Below are 18,355 nucleotides of genomic sequence, written 5' to 3'. Positions count from 1 at the left end.
GTAAATCATGACTTGATTTGTGCACCTTAAATTGCCCGACCGCTGCTTAATCTTTCGCGATGTCGGGGTTCATACCGATGGTGTCCACGACCCCACCACCCATAGATGATGACGATGATGATTTTGGAGATTTCACGGATAGTAAGCAGATGCCGGGTTTCATACCGATGGTGTCTACTACCCCGCCACCCATCGACGAGGGTGATGATGACGATTATGGACATTTCATGGATAGCAACGGAACCGGGAATGATGACTTTGCGGATTTTTCCTCTCCAAAATATGACGATGAATTTTCGTATCCCAAATCGGAAAGTATCCCCTCCATCGACCAAGACAGCGACAGCGAGGAACGCAAGCCTGATCTTCCTTCCTTGGCTGCTGATTTAAGAGGTAAAATTTTTGAGTAAGATTCGTGAGGCTGTCATTTAGGCTACCATTGCGGGCACAAAAGTGCAGTATACGAGGTTTTGTCTGAACGTTGATTTTCAATAAAGTTTTTATTACTGAATTGCTTGTGTGGAAACACTTTGAACGCAGCTTGTGTAAATATAGAATCTTAAACTCTGTTTGCAGAAGCTAAAGAGCCGTCTTTTAATGAAAGTGCCGATGCGTTATCGCCAAACGATGGTGCTGGCAATAGTACTGATGATAACCCTGCTCCGTGCAACGGAATTGCCAATAAAGAACAGACTGATTGTAATAGTTATAATGAACGTGATCCAAGAAATGGTGCATCCGATGACGCAGACAGGGATTTGAAAAATTCCGTTTCGGATTTTTTTCCGTCAGGAGACTCCAGTAGCGATTGTGATAAAGCTGCTACTATTTCTCCGTGTGCTACACACGGCAAAAGTGAGTTTGAGCGAATCGAATTCGATGAAAATCCCGATATTGCCGAGAAAAATGTTGATCGAATCGTGGAAAAATATGATGCGACAGAGTTTGAATCTGCGGAACGTATTTCGGACAATAATGAAGATCGAGATATTTCCGATGAAAATTCGGATAGTGTCAAGAATGGTGTTGATGAAGTCGCGGAAAAACGTAGCGAATTGGAATTTGACCCCGCGGAACGTATTTCAGACACTGCCGTTACAAGCTCTCAAGAAACTAGAGAGATCTCAGACGATATTCAGCATCCTAGTGTTGATGTCTCAACAGAGATGGCTGACAAGACTTCAGAGGATTCTCCTTCCGCCATGGCTGGTGACAAAAATCGAGAGGTTTCTGATGAAACACTTGAAAAGCCCGGGTCACACCCGCATAATGATGGTGACGATTTGGATCTGGACAGCTCTACGAACAAGCAAGATTACGCGGAAGCGATTTCCTCCGATGACTTCGCGGACTTTGGTTCTTTTGACAAATCCGAGGACAGCATCTCAAATGACGATAATCGATATGTCGCGACCACTGGTGTCGACGACAGATTAAAATCTGACAACAGCGCCGGCGACGCATCGCCGCATATTGCAGATAAAACTCAGACCTCAGTGAGTCAAGATGACGATTTTGATGACTTTGGCGATTTTGGATCCTTCGATACGCCCGAGGTCGCGGGCTCGATGACTGTTGACGCAAATAACAAAGACGATTTTAGTGCCTTTGAAAATCATAGCGCAGACACTCGTGATGCGGGTTTCGGCGATTTTACCGAATCTAAACCCAGTGAGCCGGTCAATGACGGCGATGACTTTGGAGATTTCTCGAGCGATGTTAAGAATGACGATTTCAGCAAATTCAACTCTGGATCCTCGAATTGGGCGGCATTTTCCAACACTGTGACGAAAAAATTAACGCTCGAGGAGAAGGTTGGGAATATCGGGTCCATCTCTCTCATGATCAGACTTGGATGTGGTGTTGATTTTCCATTTTCCAGGTCGATTCGTTGATTTCCAAACAAAAATCGCGTGAAGACGCGATGGTACCTGACGAAAAAATCGCTCATTTAGACGAGCATTTGGTGTCGGAATCGTTGACGAAAGATGTGGGATCGCCCACTGCTAGCATCGATTCGTTGGGAATAATATGGTGAGTGAGCTGTGGTGTGATTTGTTGGTCGAAAGATGTAGTAGAAGTAGTCTGCAATCATAGCCGCTTGACAGCTTGAATAACGGACTGGTGGTACGGAACTTAAATACAGATTTCAACGGGACGTTCGTATAAGAATTTAGTGGCTCAAAGAAGTTATAGCGGTTCACTCTTCCACTTATCAAGAGCAACTGGCGAATAAAACAAAGTTGGATTAAAAACCGAATGGTGAATTGCAACGAAATGATATAGAATTTAATAACATCATGAATGGAAACTGAACCATAGCAACAAGCAGCGTAAAAAAGTGGTGCGCACGTGAGGAATCAAAATACAAATACAAATACATCTGGACAATGTATTAATGCGGAAATGGCTTGAGCAAGTAGTATATGTACTATGTAGGCAAGGCAAGCATACTTAAGTACTCTGAATAACTGAACAGCTTCTTTGAGGTACAGAACTTCAATATACAAGTGAATAGTATATTCAAATTGAAATGAACCCGAATATTTTCGGCTGACACTCGTCAGGGGTAATCGATTTCAGTATGAATATACTATTCAATTGTATACTCTGAATAAGTGGAAGCACTTTGTTACCGACCAGCTCTGCAACCGAGTCTTGTACGATTACTATTTTAACTTGAATTGACTCACTTGTCAACTGAATTCTAGCTTGGTGATAAATTTCTGGGTGAACCGACAAGATAGCGTAATGGTAAAGCGTCCGGCTTCTTGATCGGTAGGTCGTGGGTTCGATCCCCGGCCGGGTCAAACCAAAGACCTGATTAGTAACACTTGTATCCATGGCTTCCCTGCTTGGCGCTCATGCATTACTGGGGATAGCATGGAGGGGTGGTGCATGACTTAGAAAGCCGTAAAGGCTATATCTGCACTTCTTTGTCCAGTGGCATATGCACATCATGCGCTCATGGTATGCATATGCACAGATCCTGTGTATGTGTATCATGAGTCGGTGTATGTGCCGCAAAAACTTCAAGGACAAAAATAAACTATGTCAGGCAATTAGTCAGGCAATTTTGAGGTTGTCGGATTAACATCTCTAATGGGGAAAGGATCGATCGCCTCATCTAAGCTGGTTGTGCTGCATATCTCGCAACATTATTTTCAATAGACTTTGCATTCACATGGCACTAGGGTTACCACACGTCCTCTTTCAAGAGGATTTGTCTTCTTTCTTGACTTTTCTTGAAAGTGTCCCGGAGGACGCCTAAATATCTTTTTTGAGAATTTGTCCCTTTTTTTTAAAATTTTGGCTAAATGTATGTGAAAATTGGACCGAGATATAGGAAACCAGCTCTGAAGTAACGGTCCGGCGGACTTTCGGGAGTTGAGCCAGACAGTCGACCTTTCTTTTTAGTCCTCCAACGGAAAACGTCATAGAAAGTGGGTATTTCAGGAGTCGAACCGGAAAGATGACTTATTTTTTTAGTTAACGAACTCGGAGTAAATCTACTACTTTTCCAGTCTGAAAATTTTGAAAAAGTGTCCTCTTTTCAGATTTCCAAAATATGTTAACCCCACACGGTATCGACCAAAATGTCGGTTGAAGTTACATTATTTACGATTGCACACCAACCACTATCAACTGTTGTAGTCCTGCGCTTTTAAACATGACTGCAAAATTCTTCTGTGACCCGGTTTCTGATTCTGCTATGTTTAAACTGAAAAACTCGTAAACCTGTGCAACTTGATGCATTATTTCTTGGCTCTTTCAGGCCGGGCGAATTATGGGATCAGTTGGAGGACATCGATAACACAATCGCCTTGAGCTTTGTGTGGAATGGCTCCCATCACAACAAGTTTTTGCTGGACTCGCTCGGCATGCACACTCAAAATATTGTGAGTCCTGGTTTAATTTCTGTAACACGTGATATTGACATTTCAATTCTACGCATGATTTATCGGAACCGCTTGAACTATTGCTTGAGAGGCCGTTTCTATTAGACAATGGTGATTTATGGTGACAAGTGTTGGAATGCTGATAATTGCGATAGTTGGTTGATGATATGTGAAGTGGTTAGGCCTGTGTATTTTTATTCATTGTCGATTCTTTGAAATCTCGTTGCTGGTATTGAAAGATATTGGCCGATCGAAATTTGCATTGTTCTTTTAATCATTTTGTAACACAATAATTTCACAAAGTAGGCTACTCTTCAAAGTACGACGGATCATGCATCTTCAATCGTCACTCTTCAAGTTCACTGCTTTCTAACTATTTTCGTTGTTCATTTTGCTTTCTCTCACATGATCGCTGTCGGTTAGAATTTGTTCTATAATTCAGTTATTCAGTGGGAGCAGACAAGCCTACTACGTTCCGACTTACTATGCTGCTGCTTTGGTTAGTATTATAACACGCGAGGTGTGAAATAACCGGCCGGCGCTAAATCCTACATTTTTACTCAATTGTAGGGAATGATAGATCCCACTAAAGGAATAATGAAGCCTATGTCTGCTGCAGAAAAAATCACCGCTATGTCGCCAACCGATAAAAACTTTCCAACTCCGGTAACTTGACTAAACTGTATGGTCTGTAATATGGTGATAACACGGCTTGTTAAATTTCCATTTTAGGAGGATGTGTCTGATGAAGAATCACACCCCGAATGGAATACCATAGCAGGTATTGGGATTCATTTTCCCAGTCTGTAATTGTGACAAGCGAATCTCGTAGCTCGGATGATAGTAAATCCTTTAATTCTGCATATCAACGCCAATTCTTGAAACATAATCCCCTATGATTATTGAATACTTGATTTGTGGTTGCAATCAACCTCATAGAGGCTGGCTTTAGCTTTGAATATAACTTGCGTAAATTTGTTTCTGTGTAGATGATACTAGTGGACAAGGCATGACTGTAGCCGGTAGTTGGTTAAACGGTGATCAGAACTCGTGTAATCAAAACGGTGTAGATAGCAAGGCTCTGCCAATATTATCGCCGGCTATGGACTTGGATTATTTTGATAATCTTCCGGCTGCTCCAGCGCTCACAAGGCCACCGGGTGGTACAGGTAGACGATGTGGTGACGGGAATTGTAGCATGATGTTTGTGTCCGGTGTCTTAAACTTGCATGTGCTCGAATGTAATGTTTTTAGTGAATGGCCGATTGTTTGCTTTCACGCTACACGTGTGAATGTGTGTTGAAATAAGGATTGAGGTGCTTGCCTTTTGTTGTTTGGAAACTGATGAACGTCGCATTGCCACGTTCATCTAATTTCACAATTCTTGCTTGTGTTGTCAATATTTCCTTGATTCCTTAATTGAGAGATGTTTTTTCCGTGCTAGATCTGATCGATCCCGAGTTGTTTGAAGTGACATCGGCACCATCTACAGAGCCCCCACCACCCAAGGACTCTGGAAGTGCTACCCTGTCCAAGATATTGGCATCGATAAAGGGTGACGCCAACAGTAATTCATCTGTATCCACGATGCCTCATACTCAAAGTCAGGATGACTCAAAATGGGCTGAAGAAGAGAGCAAGCTTAGCGTAGAGGCGAGATCGGTGCTTCGAAAACTGCCTGATCTCACCTATATGAGATCGAAAATTCTCATTTTTCCAATGAATATGTCCAGGGTAACTATTGCGGAAGATTGATGGTGTCTATGTTATTCCTAGTCTTTTCCAGTCATACTACTGGCTGTATTTAGTATCTTGTGGGGCATCCAGTGTGTTGCTTGAAACGTACTGTGACTTTCTGTGCCGATTATTGACAGTCGCGGGGCTGTGGAACATTGCATTCGTCTAGTAAGTTGGTGTTTTAGTCAACTACAAAATTTGTGGCTCCATTCAAACTTCACCATGAGTCAGTTTAGGATGTATAAATTTTCATGCTTCTGTGTAGTTGCGCAGTAAAGCAACGAACACATGAAGATGTTCAAATGCTGACATTGTAGAATATTGGTGGGCAAAATTTATAGTTTCGGTGTTTGCATTCCAGTTTATGCGTGATTGGGTGAAGTAGATAATATTATCTCAATTCAAGTGATTCTACAATCTGCATAACACCTCTACCGATGTAGCACATCGAAAGTAGAGATCTCGTTTCTCATATATCTTCCAATTGTATAGTAGCCTATATGTTGTATTTTAGTTGGATATTCTGTAGTATGTTTTCGCGCTATGATGTTATTTATAGATTTGTAAGTGTATTCTACGATAACTTGTTTATGAATTGAATAATTTGACGGTGAATTGTAAGCAAACTAGTCTCACAAACATGTAAAAGCACCGCTCACCACTGTTGCTGCCTGTTCAACACTTGAATTCCATTCATTTCATTGCTTTATCGGCATGATATGATGCATTGTTGGTGAGAGAAATACCACCGTGCAATCCGATTTTATGAAGATGAACATGAATTTTTTGGTGCCTGATATATTAGTTATGCATTATTTTGCATGCATCTGAGGAGTTCAACTTCAGAAGTGCATATACAAGTTGGCAGGGCTGTTAAGGGTTGAGTCCTAATAGTGTTATGACTCGAGTCTGAGTCCAAGCCAAGTTGTTGTGTGGACTGCTGTTCAGTTTCGGGTTAAAGTCTTGTTTAACCAAATTTTAAAAACTCTGCTTGAAAAACTTGCTAAATTGAAGTTGCATTGCTTGTTCACTTCTAACAGTTTGTGGTCCCATTTCCAAGCACCAGTACTAATAGACGAATACCAATAGTGTGGTACCTTAACTATTCTTTTAAATGACAATGAAATGTCAGTCTTGGCCAATCGAGCATCAAGTCGTGTGACTTGGTCCGAGTCGTGCACGATGTCTCGAGTACAAGTTGAGTCCAGACACAAGTAGAGTCTTTTCCGTAGGATGACTCTGGTCATCAAAAAATCGCAAGTTGAGTTATTACAAACCTGCAATTTGGACTCTATCTGGCCAGAAAGTGTGCAGTGGTGGTGCTCGTCCATTCCCATCATGCATTTCGGATCTTTCTAGGGAAGTTGCGTCGGATATGGAATGATGCAGGAACGTAATTTCGGTATGGCGAAAAATTCTAACAAACGGGGCTAGTAGTAAGGCGCATAGCATCTTAATGGTGCAAAAAGTAAAATTTGAGGTGCTGTATCAAGTTGAAAATTTTTAGCCTCTGGAGATCACGCGCAGGCTACATCACGTCAACGTTGCCGAATAAAATTCCTAGGGGAGATCGGACTGACACCGCGGTGAGCATGCATATAGCCTGTAAACGCTACGCTCGATGGATGTGGCTGTAGGCCGTGTCAGTGATGAGCGGATATTGATTTCTAAGAATTCGGATCCATCCGACAGCTCGATTATCCGAACAATCTCAACCAAAAATTCACCCTAATTGTACAAGTACATCTCCGCATAGTATGGTCTTTACAAAGGTTAGGGTTAGCTGATTTATATTTGGTTGTAATTTTGACAGAACGACTTTACAGTGCTACTATAGAGATGCTACAATCTCTATAGTGCTACCAGTCCTATCAGAACGTGTTTGTTTACTGTCGTGTTTGGTTGTCGAGCGCACGCTTTTTTCTTTTAACTTGAAATCAAAAGTCACGTTTGGTCGGAACAATCCAAGAATATCCGAAACAAAAGTTACAGCTATCCGAATCAAAATTCGTAATAGAATCCGAATCCGATCCCACTGTCTCAAAATTCTGCAAAATCCGGTCCGAACCCTATCCGAGTCCGTCCGATGCTCATCACTGTGCCGTGTGGGGGATTGTTGATTGAGCAAAGGGGTTCCGGATTTTTGTCGCTACATATTCCAAAGCACTGGTACATATAAAGATTTATGTTATATTTTCTATCTGTAATATTCAATTAAATAGTATATTCATATTGAAATGAACCCGAATATTTTCGGCTGACACTCGTCAGGGGTAATCGTCAGCAACTAGTAGAGAATTGGAAAGAACATTGTATATCAACAATCGTATCACAAAATATGACGTCACCAGCATGAAGTTTCGAATGAGAGAGCGTTCAATGTACTATTTTTAGGTGATACACGAACTCCTAATTATTATTATTCTGCCATCGGCAAACATCTGTTGGATAATCCGATTTGTGCGAATAATTATCGAGACGACCGATTCCGAATCGTAGGTCGAGGCCGTTCACAATTCCATTTGTGTGCCTTGGAATCAACTTTTATCAAAATACACCAACCAAAACTCTGTCAACAAAAGGAGTTCGTGTATCACCTAAAAATAGTACATTGAACGCTCTCTCATTCGAAATTTCATGCTGGTGACGTCATATTTTGTGATACGATTGGTGATATACAATGTTCTTTCCAATTCTCTACTAGTTGCTGACGATTACCCCTGACGAGTGTCAGCCGAAAATATTCGGGTTCATTTCAATATGAATATACTATTTAATTGTATATTGAAGTTCTGTACCTCCAAGAAGATCTGTAATATTGCTATATAATATTGCCACTATGATATGTAAAGGCTATGGTAATATCATAGCCTTTATAAGACTTATAAAGACTATGGTAATATATACTGCGTTCGACTCCGGCGGACTCAAAGCACGATGGATCTGGATCCGGACCTCATTTTGTTTTCTTTGGTGCCGTGTGAATTTGTTGTTGTTGTTCGAGCTGATGTCGACTTGGCATTGTCAAGCATCCAATCGGCTGCCAACTGTGCACACCATTGTGAGGGAAACGTGAACGTACGGGACAGCCCAGTCCAGCCCAGATACACGGGAATGGCGAAAGGAAAATGAGAGCTTATGAGTTACATAGATAACAAATAGTGCAATCACTGCATCATGTCCTACTATGAGCGTAACGACATGGAGTCTCCGTCTGACGAAAGACTATTGCCACCGTCTCATCAGCAGGAATGTCAACATCAGTATCGGCGAAGACTCAAAATGAGATCGGCAATTGGATTTGCCGTATTCTTCCTCTTACTCACAGTAAGTACCCGTAAATATACCGTACAAATATTTGTCAAAGAGGACTAAATGCATAAAGCGCATACAGTGACATGCTTAAGTACACATAATTCAATTTTGATATCAGTCCGTCAGATCAAGCAATTCTTTTCAGTCGACTGAGTAGTGTAACTGTGTTGAAGATTATAAAATATTGCGGTTACCAAGTAAACCAACTGATTCTACCGTTTTGTTTTGGAAACAGATATTTCTGTTATCGTACACGGTCATGTGGACAACTGGAATGCACGGACAGCCTGCGTACCACTTCTTACATTGTCTAGTGCTGGGAACAGCTATTCTCCGCTCAGGAAATACACAAGAGTATTTCCCATGTGAAAGGTATACATTTGTTGTTTTTTGTTTGGTATTTCTCAGTTCATTGAGGTTCATTTTTTTCTGTATGACTTTATGAATTCGATTGAAGGTGATGTACTTTTCATCTGACATTTTCGGTCTGCACTAATAAATAATATAGAGACCTGCTTTAAAAATGCTTACAATAAGTCTACCAGTGACACATTGAGATGTTTTGTGCTAGATCACCACTCAATAGTTAGGCTTACACCACATACCATCAAACATTCTCTTCACTGACTTTCTTTCTAGCGGAATATATTGTTACGGACCATTGCTGCATGCTGCGCAATTCGCCTATATTTACAATGATTCAAAGTCCTTTGTAGACATGCACATGAATTACGATGAAGGTACGTGGATTTCTGACCTCTTCTCACTTGTTACCATATATAGGCCTATTTATTATCGCAAGATTTGTTATGTATCTTAAATGGTCTTCTTAAAATCTAAGTTAGGCCTATTCATCAACAGTCAATTGCAGATTACAGCAATAATATATCAATATGAAATAAAGTGATTCAAATATAATTGGTATTGACTGCTTAACCCGATATGACAAAGTCTTCGTGCCGATGCGAGTCATGCGTTCGGAAGTAAAAGTTGAATGTCAATATATGCACATGCATTAGGCTCAAGTCAATGGCGATGAGCAAACAACTAAATGAATATTATAGCAATAAACGTTTCAAGGAGTGATTATTTGATTAGTAAATTTAATATACATCGAGAGTGCTCTTTGGAACATGAACCTGATGCACGTTTGAATTACTGCCTTATTATTCCTTATACCTTGTAATTATAATATCTTGGTAGAAACATTTCAATTGTTTGTTGGGCAACATATATTACAACAAGCCAGTTTTAAATTTCTCTTCATGAGATTAGATTTACATTCAAGTCAAATCTGTAATTTAGGCCTACAGTAGATTGAAAACCTTTAATTAAAGACTTATTTATGCGTGCTGGGTGCTAATGAATTGTATTTCATAGTTGGATATTGTAATGTTCAGCAATAGACTACTCCATGGTCAAAATGCTTTGAATCAATATCTGTAGTGGACCTGGACACAATACCGCGTTCTAAGCGGAAAATTAAAGTTGACGTGTTGCATTCCCAAAATACATTTCAAAAATAATTTAGGAAAAGTCGTTGCCGATTTTAATTCTCTTCTCAACGAAACTGATAACAACCCATCGAATGAGCAAGTTCGGGGTTTTGTTGACGAGTATTTCACTGAGCCGGATTCAGAATTTGAACATTGGACGCCAAGTGATTGGAAGGAAACGTAGGTCAGGTTAGTTTGTTGTCAAGAACCAGAGTAAAGCGCGTTGTTATTGCATTTCAGACCTGAATTTCTAAGCCGGATCAAAGACCCAACTTTCAGGTCTTGGGCTAATGATTTGAACGTTAGATGGAAAGATTTGGGGAGGAAGATCAAGGATGACGTGAAAGTAAACACAAACCGATACAGTATTATCTACTCGCCGAATCCTGTAGTTGTTCCAGGGGGCCGGTTCCGGGAGTTTTATTATTGGTGAGTATTGCTTGACAATCACAGGGTAGATCTTACTGGCACCTAGTTCAATAGTTTCAGCAGAGCTCGACAAAGCAGTTGCTGGACTATTCTCAGTTTAAAATGCACATTCAATGATCCGTTTAATCCGGTACCGAATTGCTGTTTAAATTATAATTGGTTGGTCATTCCTACCTACAACAGTAGGCCTACCTTATTTCAAACTCCTGCTCTCAACTCTTGCAAGATGTGTCAATTGAACGCAACAGAAACTGTGTTGGTATTGTGTTCCTAATAGGGATGTGTACTTTCAAACCTTTTACCAGACTGATATTGATTTGCATTTCGGAGTAAGTCATGTTTTTTTACCAACTGACTGAATTAGTATCCTTTCAGGGATAATTACTGGATCATTCGCGGGCTTCTTTTGAGCGAAATGTACGAGACGGCCAAAGGCACGATCAGAAACTTTCTAGAAATGGTGAAGACATTCGGATTTGTGCCTAACGGCGGACGTCTCTATTATACACGTCGTAGTCAACCTCCTTTCTTGACATTAATGGTCCGAGATTACGTAAATCATTCGGGTATCGTTATTCTTGGCTTGTTTCGGCTTGTACCGGTGTTGTCATGAGGTATATTTACAGGTGATGCTGAATTTCTTGAAGAAGCCTTACCGACTCTTGAAATGGAACATTCCTTCTGGGAACGTAACCGCACCGTAAATCTCCTAGACTCCGACGGCAATTCCTACTCACTGAGCCGGTACGCTTCAGATGTTAATCAGCCGCGTCCCGAATCTTATCGAGAGGACTACGAGCTTGTCCACGAACACAATTTAGACCGAGGTAACAGTCAACACGATTGTTTTTCGCACTAACGCAAAAAATCTCACAATTGTTGTCTGCACCGAAACAGCCGCTCAACTGGAATTGATGACTCATGTAACGTCAGCTTGCGAATCCGGCTGGGACTTCTCGTCGAGGTGGATGGGTGAGTTTATTGCCCCATTTGACATTGATCGGTACAGTTGTCGGTATATGTTGGTACAGTGCGCATCAGCCGTCCAATGAGTTATTTTTTAACGATGTATGATGTTCGGTAATGAGCATTGTTCACAGTAGCATGTGAACTGGAACCGATTATGGTAATATAAACTGACTTGTGCTCAAGCATTGGATTTCCGTAATTTCTTTCAAACCAACGTTACAAACATTTTACCAACTTCTACGTGTGCAATTTCTGTCTTGTTACTGTATTCTGGTGTAAGCTGACAATGTCCACAAGAATTGCCTTTCCTGGTGGGGTATGAGCAGATCTTGGAATATGTAAGATCAAATTGACTTGAAATTTCTTCATTTGTTTATGCCCTAATGGATTTTTTTTCAGGTCCGTGTCAGTCGGAAGATTCAGAATTACTTCTTTCTCTCAGGACACGAGATCTTGTGCCTGTGGATCTGAATAGCATTTTGGCGGCAGTCGAAAAAACGCTGGCAGACTTCAACACCAACTTAGGTAAGTGCTGCATCATTTCACTATATCATATCTGTATTATCTGGACTTGGACACAATCAGTTGTTGCGAATAACAAATTAGGATACTAGATCATCGTGATCGGTCAGGATACTAACATAATGATTTTCACGTTGTCAACTCCTTACTTATGAATTGTAAGTAAATTCGTCAATGAATATGGTTTCATCTTCGCCAAGCTGTTAGTCGTTCTGCATTAATTATGGAGACACCTAGTCGTCCAATTACCACAAAATAGACGTGAATTATTGTCAAATTAAACGCTCAAATCATGGTGGATTGGTCCAAAATATGAAACCATATTCCGTCGGATATGAGGGCGTCCTCGAGTATGTTCACCTTGAGCAGTTTCGTGTGTGGATACATTAAGATTCGAGTGTTGACATACTCACTTTGCATGTACCCATTGCTGTAACACACACGCCTCTTCATCACTTGCTCCAATTTTTGATAATTCTGTAGGCAGGCGCTTATTGATTCGATTGTGAAATTAAATTTTGCAACACTAACTTGGATGGTGCAAAATTCTAGGATATAACGAAAAGGCGGACACCTACCGTGAGAAATACAACCAACGCGTGGACGCAATTGAAAAGTTTTTGTGGCATGAAGAGGACGGAACTTACTACGATTATGCAATATCGCACGAATTACAAAATAGGTTTGTAGCAGGGTTGTAACCAAGTCACAAGGCTCCGAGTCACAAGTCAATCTCACTTTTATATTTTTGACTCGAGTCAAGTCGAGTCATTTTCAATTCCCACCGAGTCAAGTCCGAGTCCAAGTCAGCGAACAGAGGATTGAGTCCGAGTCATGGTATTATGACTCGAGTCCGAGTCCAAGTCATTGTGTTGACTGCTCAGTTTCCAGTTAAAGTCATCCAAAACCCACTTTTTAAAACTCCGTATGGTGATATTTAATGGTTCGCATTTATAATATATCAATTTTCGTCACTTTTAGCAGTTTCTGTTCCCATTTTCAAGCACCAGTACCAACAAATGAAATCGCAATAGTGTGTTGGCTTCGAAATTACAATGAAATGTCGGTCTTGGCCGTCTGAATCTCGAGTCAATGACTTGCTTCGAGTCATGCGCAATGACTCGAGTCCAAGTCGAGTCAATACACAGAAGTCGAGTCAATACACAGATTGACTCGAGTCGAGACGAGTCATTTCCGTATTTTGATAAAAATGACTCGAGTCGAGTCATCCGAGAATCGTGACTCGAGTCGAGTCATTACAACCCTGGTTTGTAGTAGCATACCCATATTACTCACATGAAACAGTTGATATGGCCAAGCGTCTGTCATTATAGACCGGCAAGATTGTCATTAACCAAGATTTTTTAAGAGATAGATCTTTCTCTCTTTGCACTTTTTGAACGTTTGTTGTTTTGTAGCTAAGAATGTTAATATCTTAGTTCTTTTAGACGTAGTTAATACACTAGAACTATTTCGCAGAGGTCCAACCGTCCAGTGGTAGGAAATGAATTAGTAACGGTGGTTGATACTCTAACGCAGTGCTGCTTAACCGGTGTTCCATGGACCACTACAGGTTCCATGAGCTAGTCTCAGGGGCTCATTGTGGAAGGCAATTGGACCCGATTAGTACTCAAATTGTGACTGTCGCATGCAGTGGTTGCAGTTGTGGCAGTGGTTGGTGTTCGAAATCGTGACTCCATCATTCTGAAATGAAAATTCTATGTCCGTTATTTGTACGCTCATTTGTAATTAAGCAATTGGTAGCTCACTGTTGCGGCTCGACCAAACAGTACAGCGTGAATATAAGTAAAGATTAAGAACCGCTGCTCTAGCATATCTCATGCTCCGTTCTTGTATCAATTAAAAAATTTGAACACACTTGTTTTCGACTTTGCAGTGATCCTGTTTTTTTTGCAGACAATTCTTCTTGTCGAATGTGAACCTATTGTGGACTAAAGCGTACCCAGCAAATTTGAACGTTGATGAAAGAGAAAAGAAAATGTACGACTATTTGAAAACGCAATCATATGAGGTATCACCCTTCTTCTGTGTTCGTTTTGTTTAAATTGTGATGATTTGGTTTTGGTAGGGCGTAGGAGTACTAGATTTTCCTGGAGGTTTGCCGACTTCCCTCAATAATTCTGGAGAACAATGGGACTTTCCAAACGCTTGGCCACCCATTGCAGTAAGTATGTTTCGTTTGTCTTCAAATCTTTCACATGAGGTTTCGTTCAATTTTTTAATGTAGTCTTTACCTCGTATATCGTGCAATGAATTGCGCAGACCTTCGTCATAATGTCAATAGTCTTCCGGTGTTAGTGGATCTAGTTTGTGATTTACAAATGTGCAATTGCACATTTAGAAATGCTTTACAAACACATTTTACTTCACAACCACTAAGAGCATACTCCGAGATTAGGAGTATGCGAAGTGGAAACTTTGATAGCTTGAAATTTTAATTCCTAGTCTGAAGTCATTCCATATTTCTTTTACATCAAATTGAGTCAACTATTGACCGCAGTCAGTCCAAGGCTGATTCAGTCTATAAAACACCATTAATTGAATGTTATGACCAAAGAATGAAACCATTTATTTTGCAGCATATGACGATTGAAGGTATGATGCTGAGTGACGCCACCGAATTGAAAGATGAGGCTTTCCGGCAATCGCAAAAATGGGTAAACAATGGTTGGCGAGGATACTCGAACCCCTTGTATGGCAACGCGATGTTTGAAAAAGTATGTATCTCCCATGGGGTAGTTCAGCCTCTCCTGACTCCAGTGAAGACCTGATATTTTTTAACAACTTCCAGTATAACGTGTTACGAGACGATGGATTACCCGGAAGTGGTGGTGAATATGAAGTGCAAGAAGGCTTTGGGTGGACAAACGGCGTTGCGATGATACTGTTGGATGCCTATGGACAGTCACTAACCCGTAACATTTCAAATTTCCGATGAAGTAACGTTCTTTTCACCCACCATATGCTTTCCAGTTGATGACGATTCAAGGACAACAATGGTTTCTACGACAAGCGGCTTTTTGGAAGCGAGAAATTTCAATATGCCAGTTATTTTTATTTGCATTGTCATTGGGTGCATGTTCCCCACGACATAACTGCATGTTCCATCCTGTTTGGCTGGTGTAGCAAGTTACTGTAATCTTTTTACAAGAATATACCATGGAACATGCTTTTTACTAAAATCAGTGCAATAATGAATTCCATCTATAAGCATGTGTTATTGTGGTATTTTTTCCGATATGTTGTATTTTCTGTTTTCAGTATGATGAACTTACGTGTGCGGCGGTTCCGCCGATCATTTCAGATGCGCGATTTGAACTTAATATTATTATTTTTATCATTGTAGTCGTACGTTGAATGATTAACATTTTTGACAGTTCAAAACGCCGCAACATGTCAACGAATAAATACGAAGGCTCTTAAGCAAACAGACACCCATTTTGGCCTACGTTTCTTTATAAAATATGTTAACAGCTTGACGCATATTGACTACTGAAGTCAGATGGCGCTTCTCAACCTTGCTCATGGCTATCGATCTGAAACCCCAAGCTGTTACCGTTATTTTATAAAGACATGTAGGCCAAGGTGTGTGTTTGCTTGATAGCCTTCGTTTTCGCTCGTTGAATTATTAACATTTTTGTCCGTTCAAAACGCAATATATCAACGGTAATTGGTATGGTAACGGTAACAGCTTGAGATTTCAGACCGAGAGTGATGAAGGTTGAGAAGCGCTATTTGACATCAGCGTGCATGACAGCGGTAGGACAGGAGAAATACCCGACGGTTTGTCATTGCACTATTAGTTTTGTGTAGATGCTCCTGGTCAGTGACGAGACACTTCTAGTTTGGCATGCTCTGCCGAAGTATGTATTCTCTACTTGCATTACTTTTTCAAGTCGTTGGATTAGAAGTGACCTCACGACAGCTTTGTATTTTGGCAGATATGATGTCTTTTTTTCTATAGTGGCATTGCTATGAGCGAAATCTTCACAGCTACCCGCCGATGCTATATAGATATATCCATTTGCCATTGTTATTACTTGAGTAGGAGTAGTGCTGTAAATTTCGACATTACACGTAGACGTAGCGATATTCAAAACGTACTAAAAGTAGAATTTATTGATGTCAATACACTAGGGTTACCATACGTCCTCTTTTAAGAGGATTTGTCCTCTTTTTTGAAAGTGTCCTCGGAGGACGCCCTTTTGTCTTCTTTTTTTGAGATTTGTCCTCCTTTTTGAGAATTTAGGTCGTATTTACTGCAAAATTGGACTGATTTGTTTTGTGAACCCCCTGACAATGTGGAGTAAAACACGTTTTTTTGGGGCGCTGTGCAAGAAAGTTGACCTTTTTTTTTAGTCAACCGACCGCAAAGTGGGAAAAATTTACCGTTTTTTGAGAATTCTCCTCCGGTTTTGCAAGTCTGAAAATTCTGAAAAAGTGTCCTCTTTTCAGATTTCCAAAATATGGTAACCCTACAATACAGGTACATGGGAAATTCAGTGGATGAGAATTTAACTGAAGAAAGTGCCGACGAAACCCCTATGTAAACTAGTTTACTTGACAATGTCAACAGCGAGTAGTCCAACTTCAACAGAGGTGATCAAAAGAGTCGAATAAGCTACTCAAGTAGAAGTGGCACCACAGAATATTCTACTCAAGCACGAGTAGAAGTTGTACTTTTTAAAGCAACTTCAAGTAGAATTTACTGACTTTAAAATATGTTCAAGTATGTAAGTATCCTAGCTGTGAAAACGGTCGTAGGCTAATTCGTTCTCATGGGATGGACTGTCGAAAGCTGCAAATTTAGCTATGCGGTCCTGCGGAAGGTGTAGAGCAGGGGTGTCAAACTCAACTTGCGTCGCGGGCCGGATTCAAACCTTCAATTCACTCGCGGGTCGGACCAGTCAAATGGTTTCAATATATTACCTCAAAATGCACGCCCTTTTTTTTCGCTTCAATACTTTAGTATCAATGCGGTATACATAATAATATATTATCATTACATTGCGGATCATGGGGTTATATTCCAGCAACACCTTTATTCGCAAACAACGGAGTTCTGGCAACAAATCGAAGGTTAGTCGTTTGAATTCAAACGCTAAAAAACTGACTCTCGGCGGAATATGCTCCCTTTGTTTTAGTCGTAAACTTGTAATATGGCGTTAACTCTGCGTATATGCGTTGTGAGGAATACAAGAGATTTAATTGTAAACGCGGACGTTTGAATTTCGCACATTGTCATTAATCGTGATTCGGATTTCTCTGTCTGGGACCTTATTAGTCAGAATTGATACAGCAGTGTGACCAAATATATTTGAATTATACTTTTTTGTAACTATTATATTCTCCATGTGGCCAGCATATAATAGTTTCACTTTGACTTTTTCGCTTTGTGGCTCCTTTATCCGAACTCATTGTGTACTTTTTTGAGTTTTGGGAATTGGATGTCAGTTTCACCAATTTATTCCTAATGGTGACTATAGTGAAACCGTAACACCTCTGTCGGATGTTTATAATGTGGCCTATTATCTTGATATTTGCTGCTGCCTTGTGGGAAAAGTATTTCTTAAACTATAATATCTAAATATTTGTTAGAAATGTATTTGATATTACGGGGATTTTTCAATCTACTCAGAATTGCTTAGCGGGCGTGATGAAATCGCCTGGCGGACCGGATGCGGCCCGTATGTTTGACACCCCTAGTCCAGAGAGAGTGATTCATATTGATACATCCCAGCAAGCATTAACGTTCGACAGAATAAGCATCCGTCCGCATCATGGGATGCATATGATAGTATTTGCAGGACCGTAACTGCCGCACTCCAAATCCCCCAATTGGGGAGGGGGAGACGAGCTCGAAGAGGACCCAAAATTATTTCGTGAATCAACATAAATCATAGAGCATTTTTGGAAATGCAACTTTTTCAAATTTTCTTTCGCACTGCGTGCGATTTAATGTTGTCA

At 40.5% G+C, this 18,355-nt stretch overlaps 2 protein-coding genes and 2 long non-coding RNA genes across 5 annotated transcripts in view; 2 read left to right on the top strand and 2 right to left on the bottom strand.

Annotated features, from left to right (window-relative positions):
* LOC145449982 (uncharacterized) overlaps window positions 1-18,355 on the bottom strand; it is a 337,566-nt gene that overhangs the window by 80,147 nt on the left and 239,064 nt on the right. The window lies entirely within an intron of this gene.
* LOC145451021 (uncharacterized) overlaps window positions 1-18,355 on the bottom strand; it is an 89,306-nt gene that overhangs the window by 65,275 nt on the left and 5,676 nt on the right. The window lies entirely within an intron of this gene.
* LOC145451198 (uncharacterized) lies at window positions 53-6,433 on the top strand. Of its 2 annotated transcripts, XM_080329687.1 has the most exons (9): window positions 53-393; window positions 577-1,814; window positions 1,883-2,034; window positions 3,776-3,899; window positions 4,342-4,398; window positions 4,470-4,565; window positions 4,632-4,680; window positions 4,889-5,068; window positions 5,344-6,433. In XM_080329687.1, exons 1-9 carry the CDS (start codon window positions 60-62, stop codon window positions 5,652-5,654), a joined length of 2,541 nt encoding a protein of 846 aa, XP_080185813.1. In that variant the 5' UTR covers window positions 53-59; the 3' UTR covers window positions 5,655-6,433. The 2 variants fall into 2 exon arrangements, with proteins under 2 accessions (XP_080185813.1, XP_080185814.1); XM_080329688.1 differs by lacking the exon at window positions 4,889-5,068.
* Window positions 8,675-15,733, top strand: LOC145451195 (trehalase-like). The gene is made up of 15 exons (XM_080329686.1): window positions 8,675-8,963; window positions 9,187-9,323; window positions 9,591-9,691; window positions 10,483-10,627; window positions 10,688-10,876; window positions 11,252-11,442; window positions 11,503-11,703; window positions 11,774-11,848; window positions 12,245-12,370; window positions 12,920-13,049; window positions 14,285-14,399; window positions 14,457-14,552; window positions 14,968-15,105; window positions 15,180-15,303; window positions 15,362-15,733. The coding sequence occupies exons 1-15, from the start codon at window positions 8,814-8,816 to the stop codon at window positions 15,481-15,483; spliced, it is 2,040 nt and encodes a 679-aa protein (XP_080185812.1). The 5' UTR covers window positions 8,675-8,813; the 3' UTR covers window positions 15,484-15,733.

Source organism: Botryllus schlosseri, chromosome 11 (genome assembly GCF_051294905.1).
Source record: "Botryllus schlosseri isolate E-star chromosome 11, Bs_hap1, whole genome shotgun sequence".
NCBI classification, from domain to species: Eukaryota; Metazoa; Chordata; class Ascidiacea; order Stolidobranchia; family Styelidae; genus Botryllus; species Botryllus schlosseri.
Note: the sequence above shows the minus strand (reverse complement) of the source record. Positions and strands in the feature narration are given on the sequence as shown.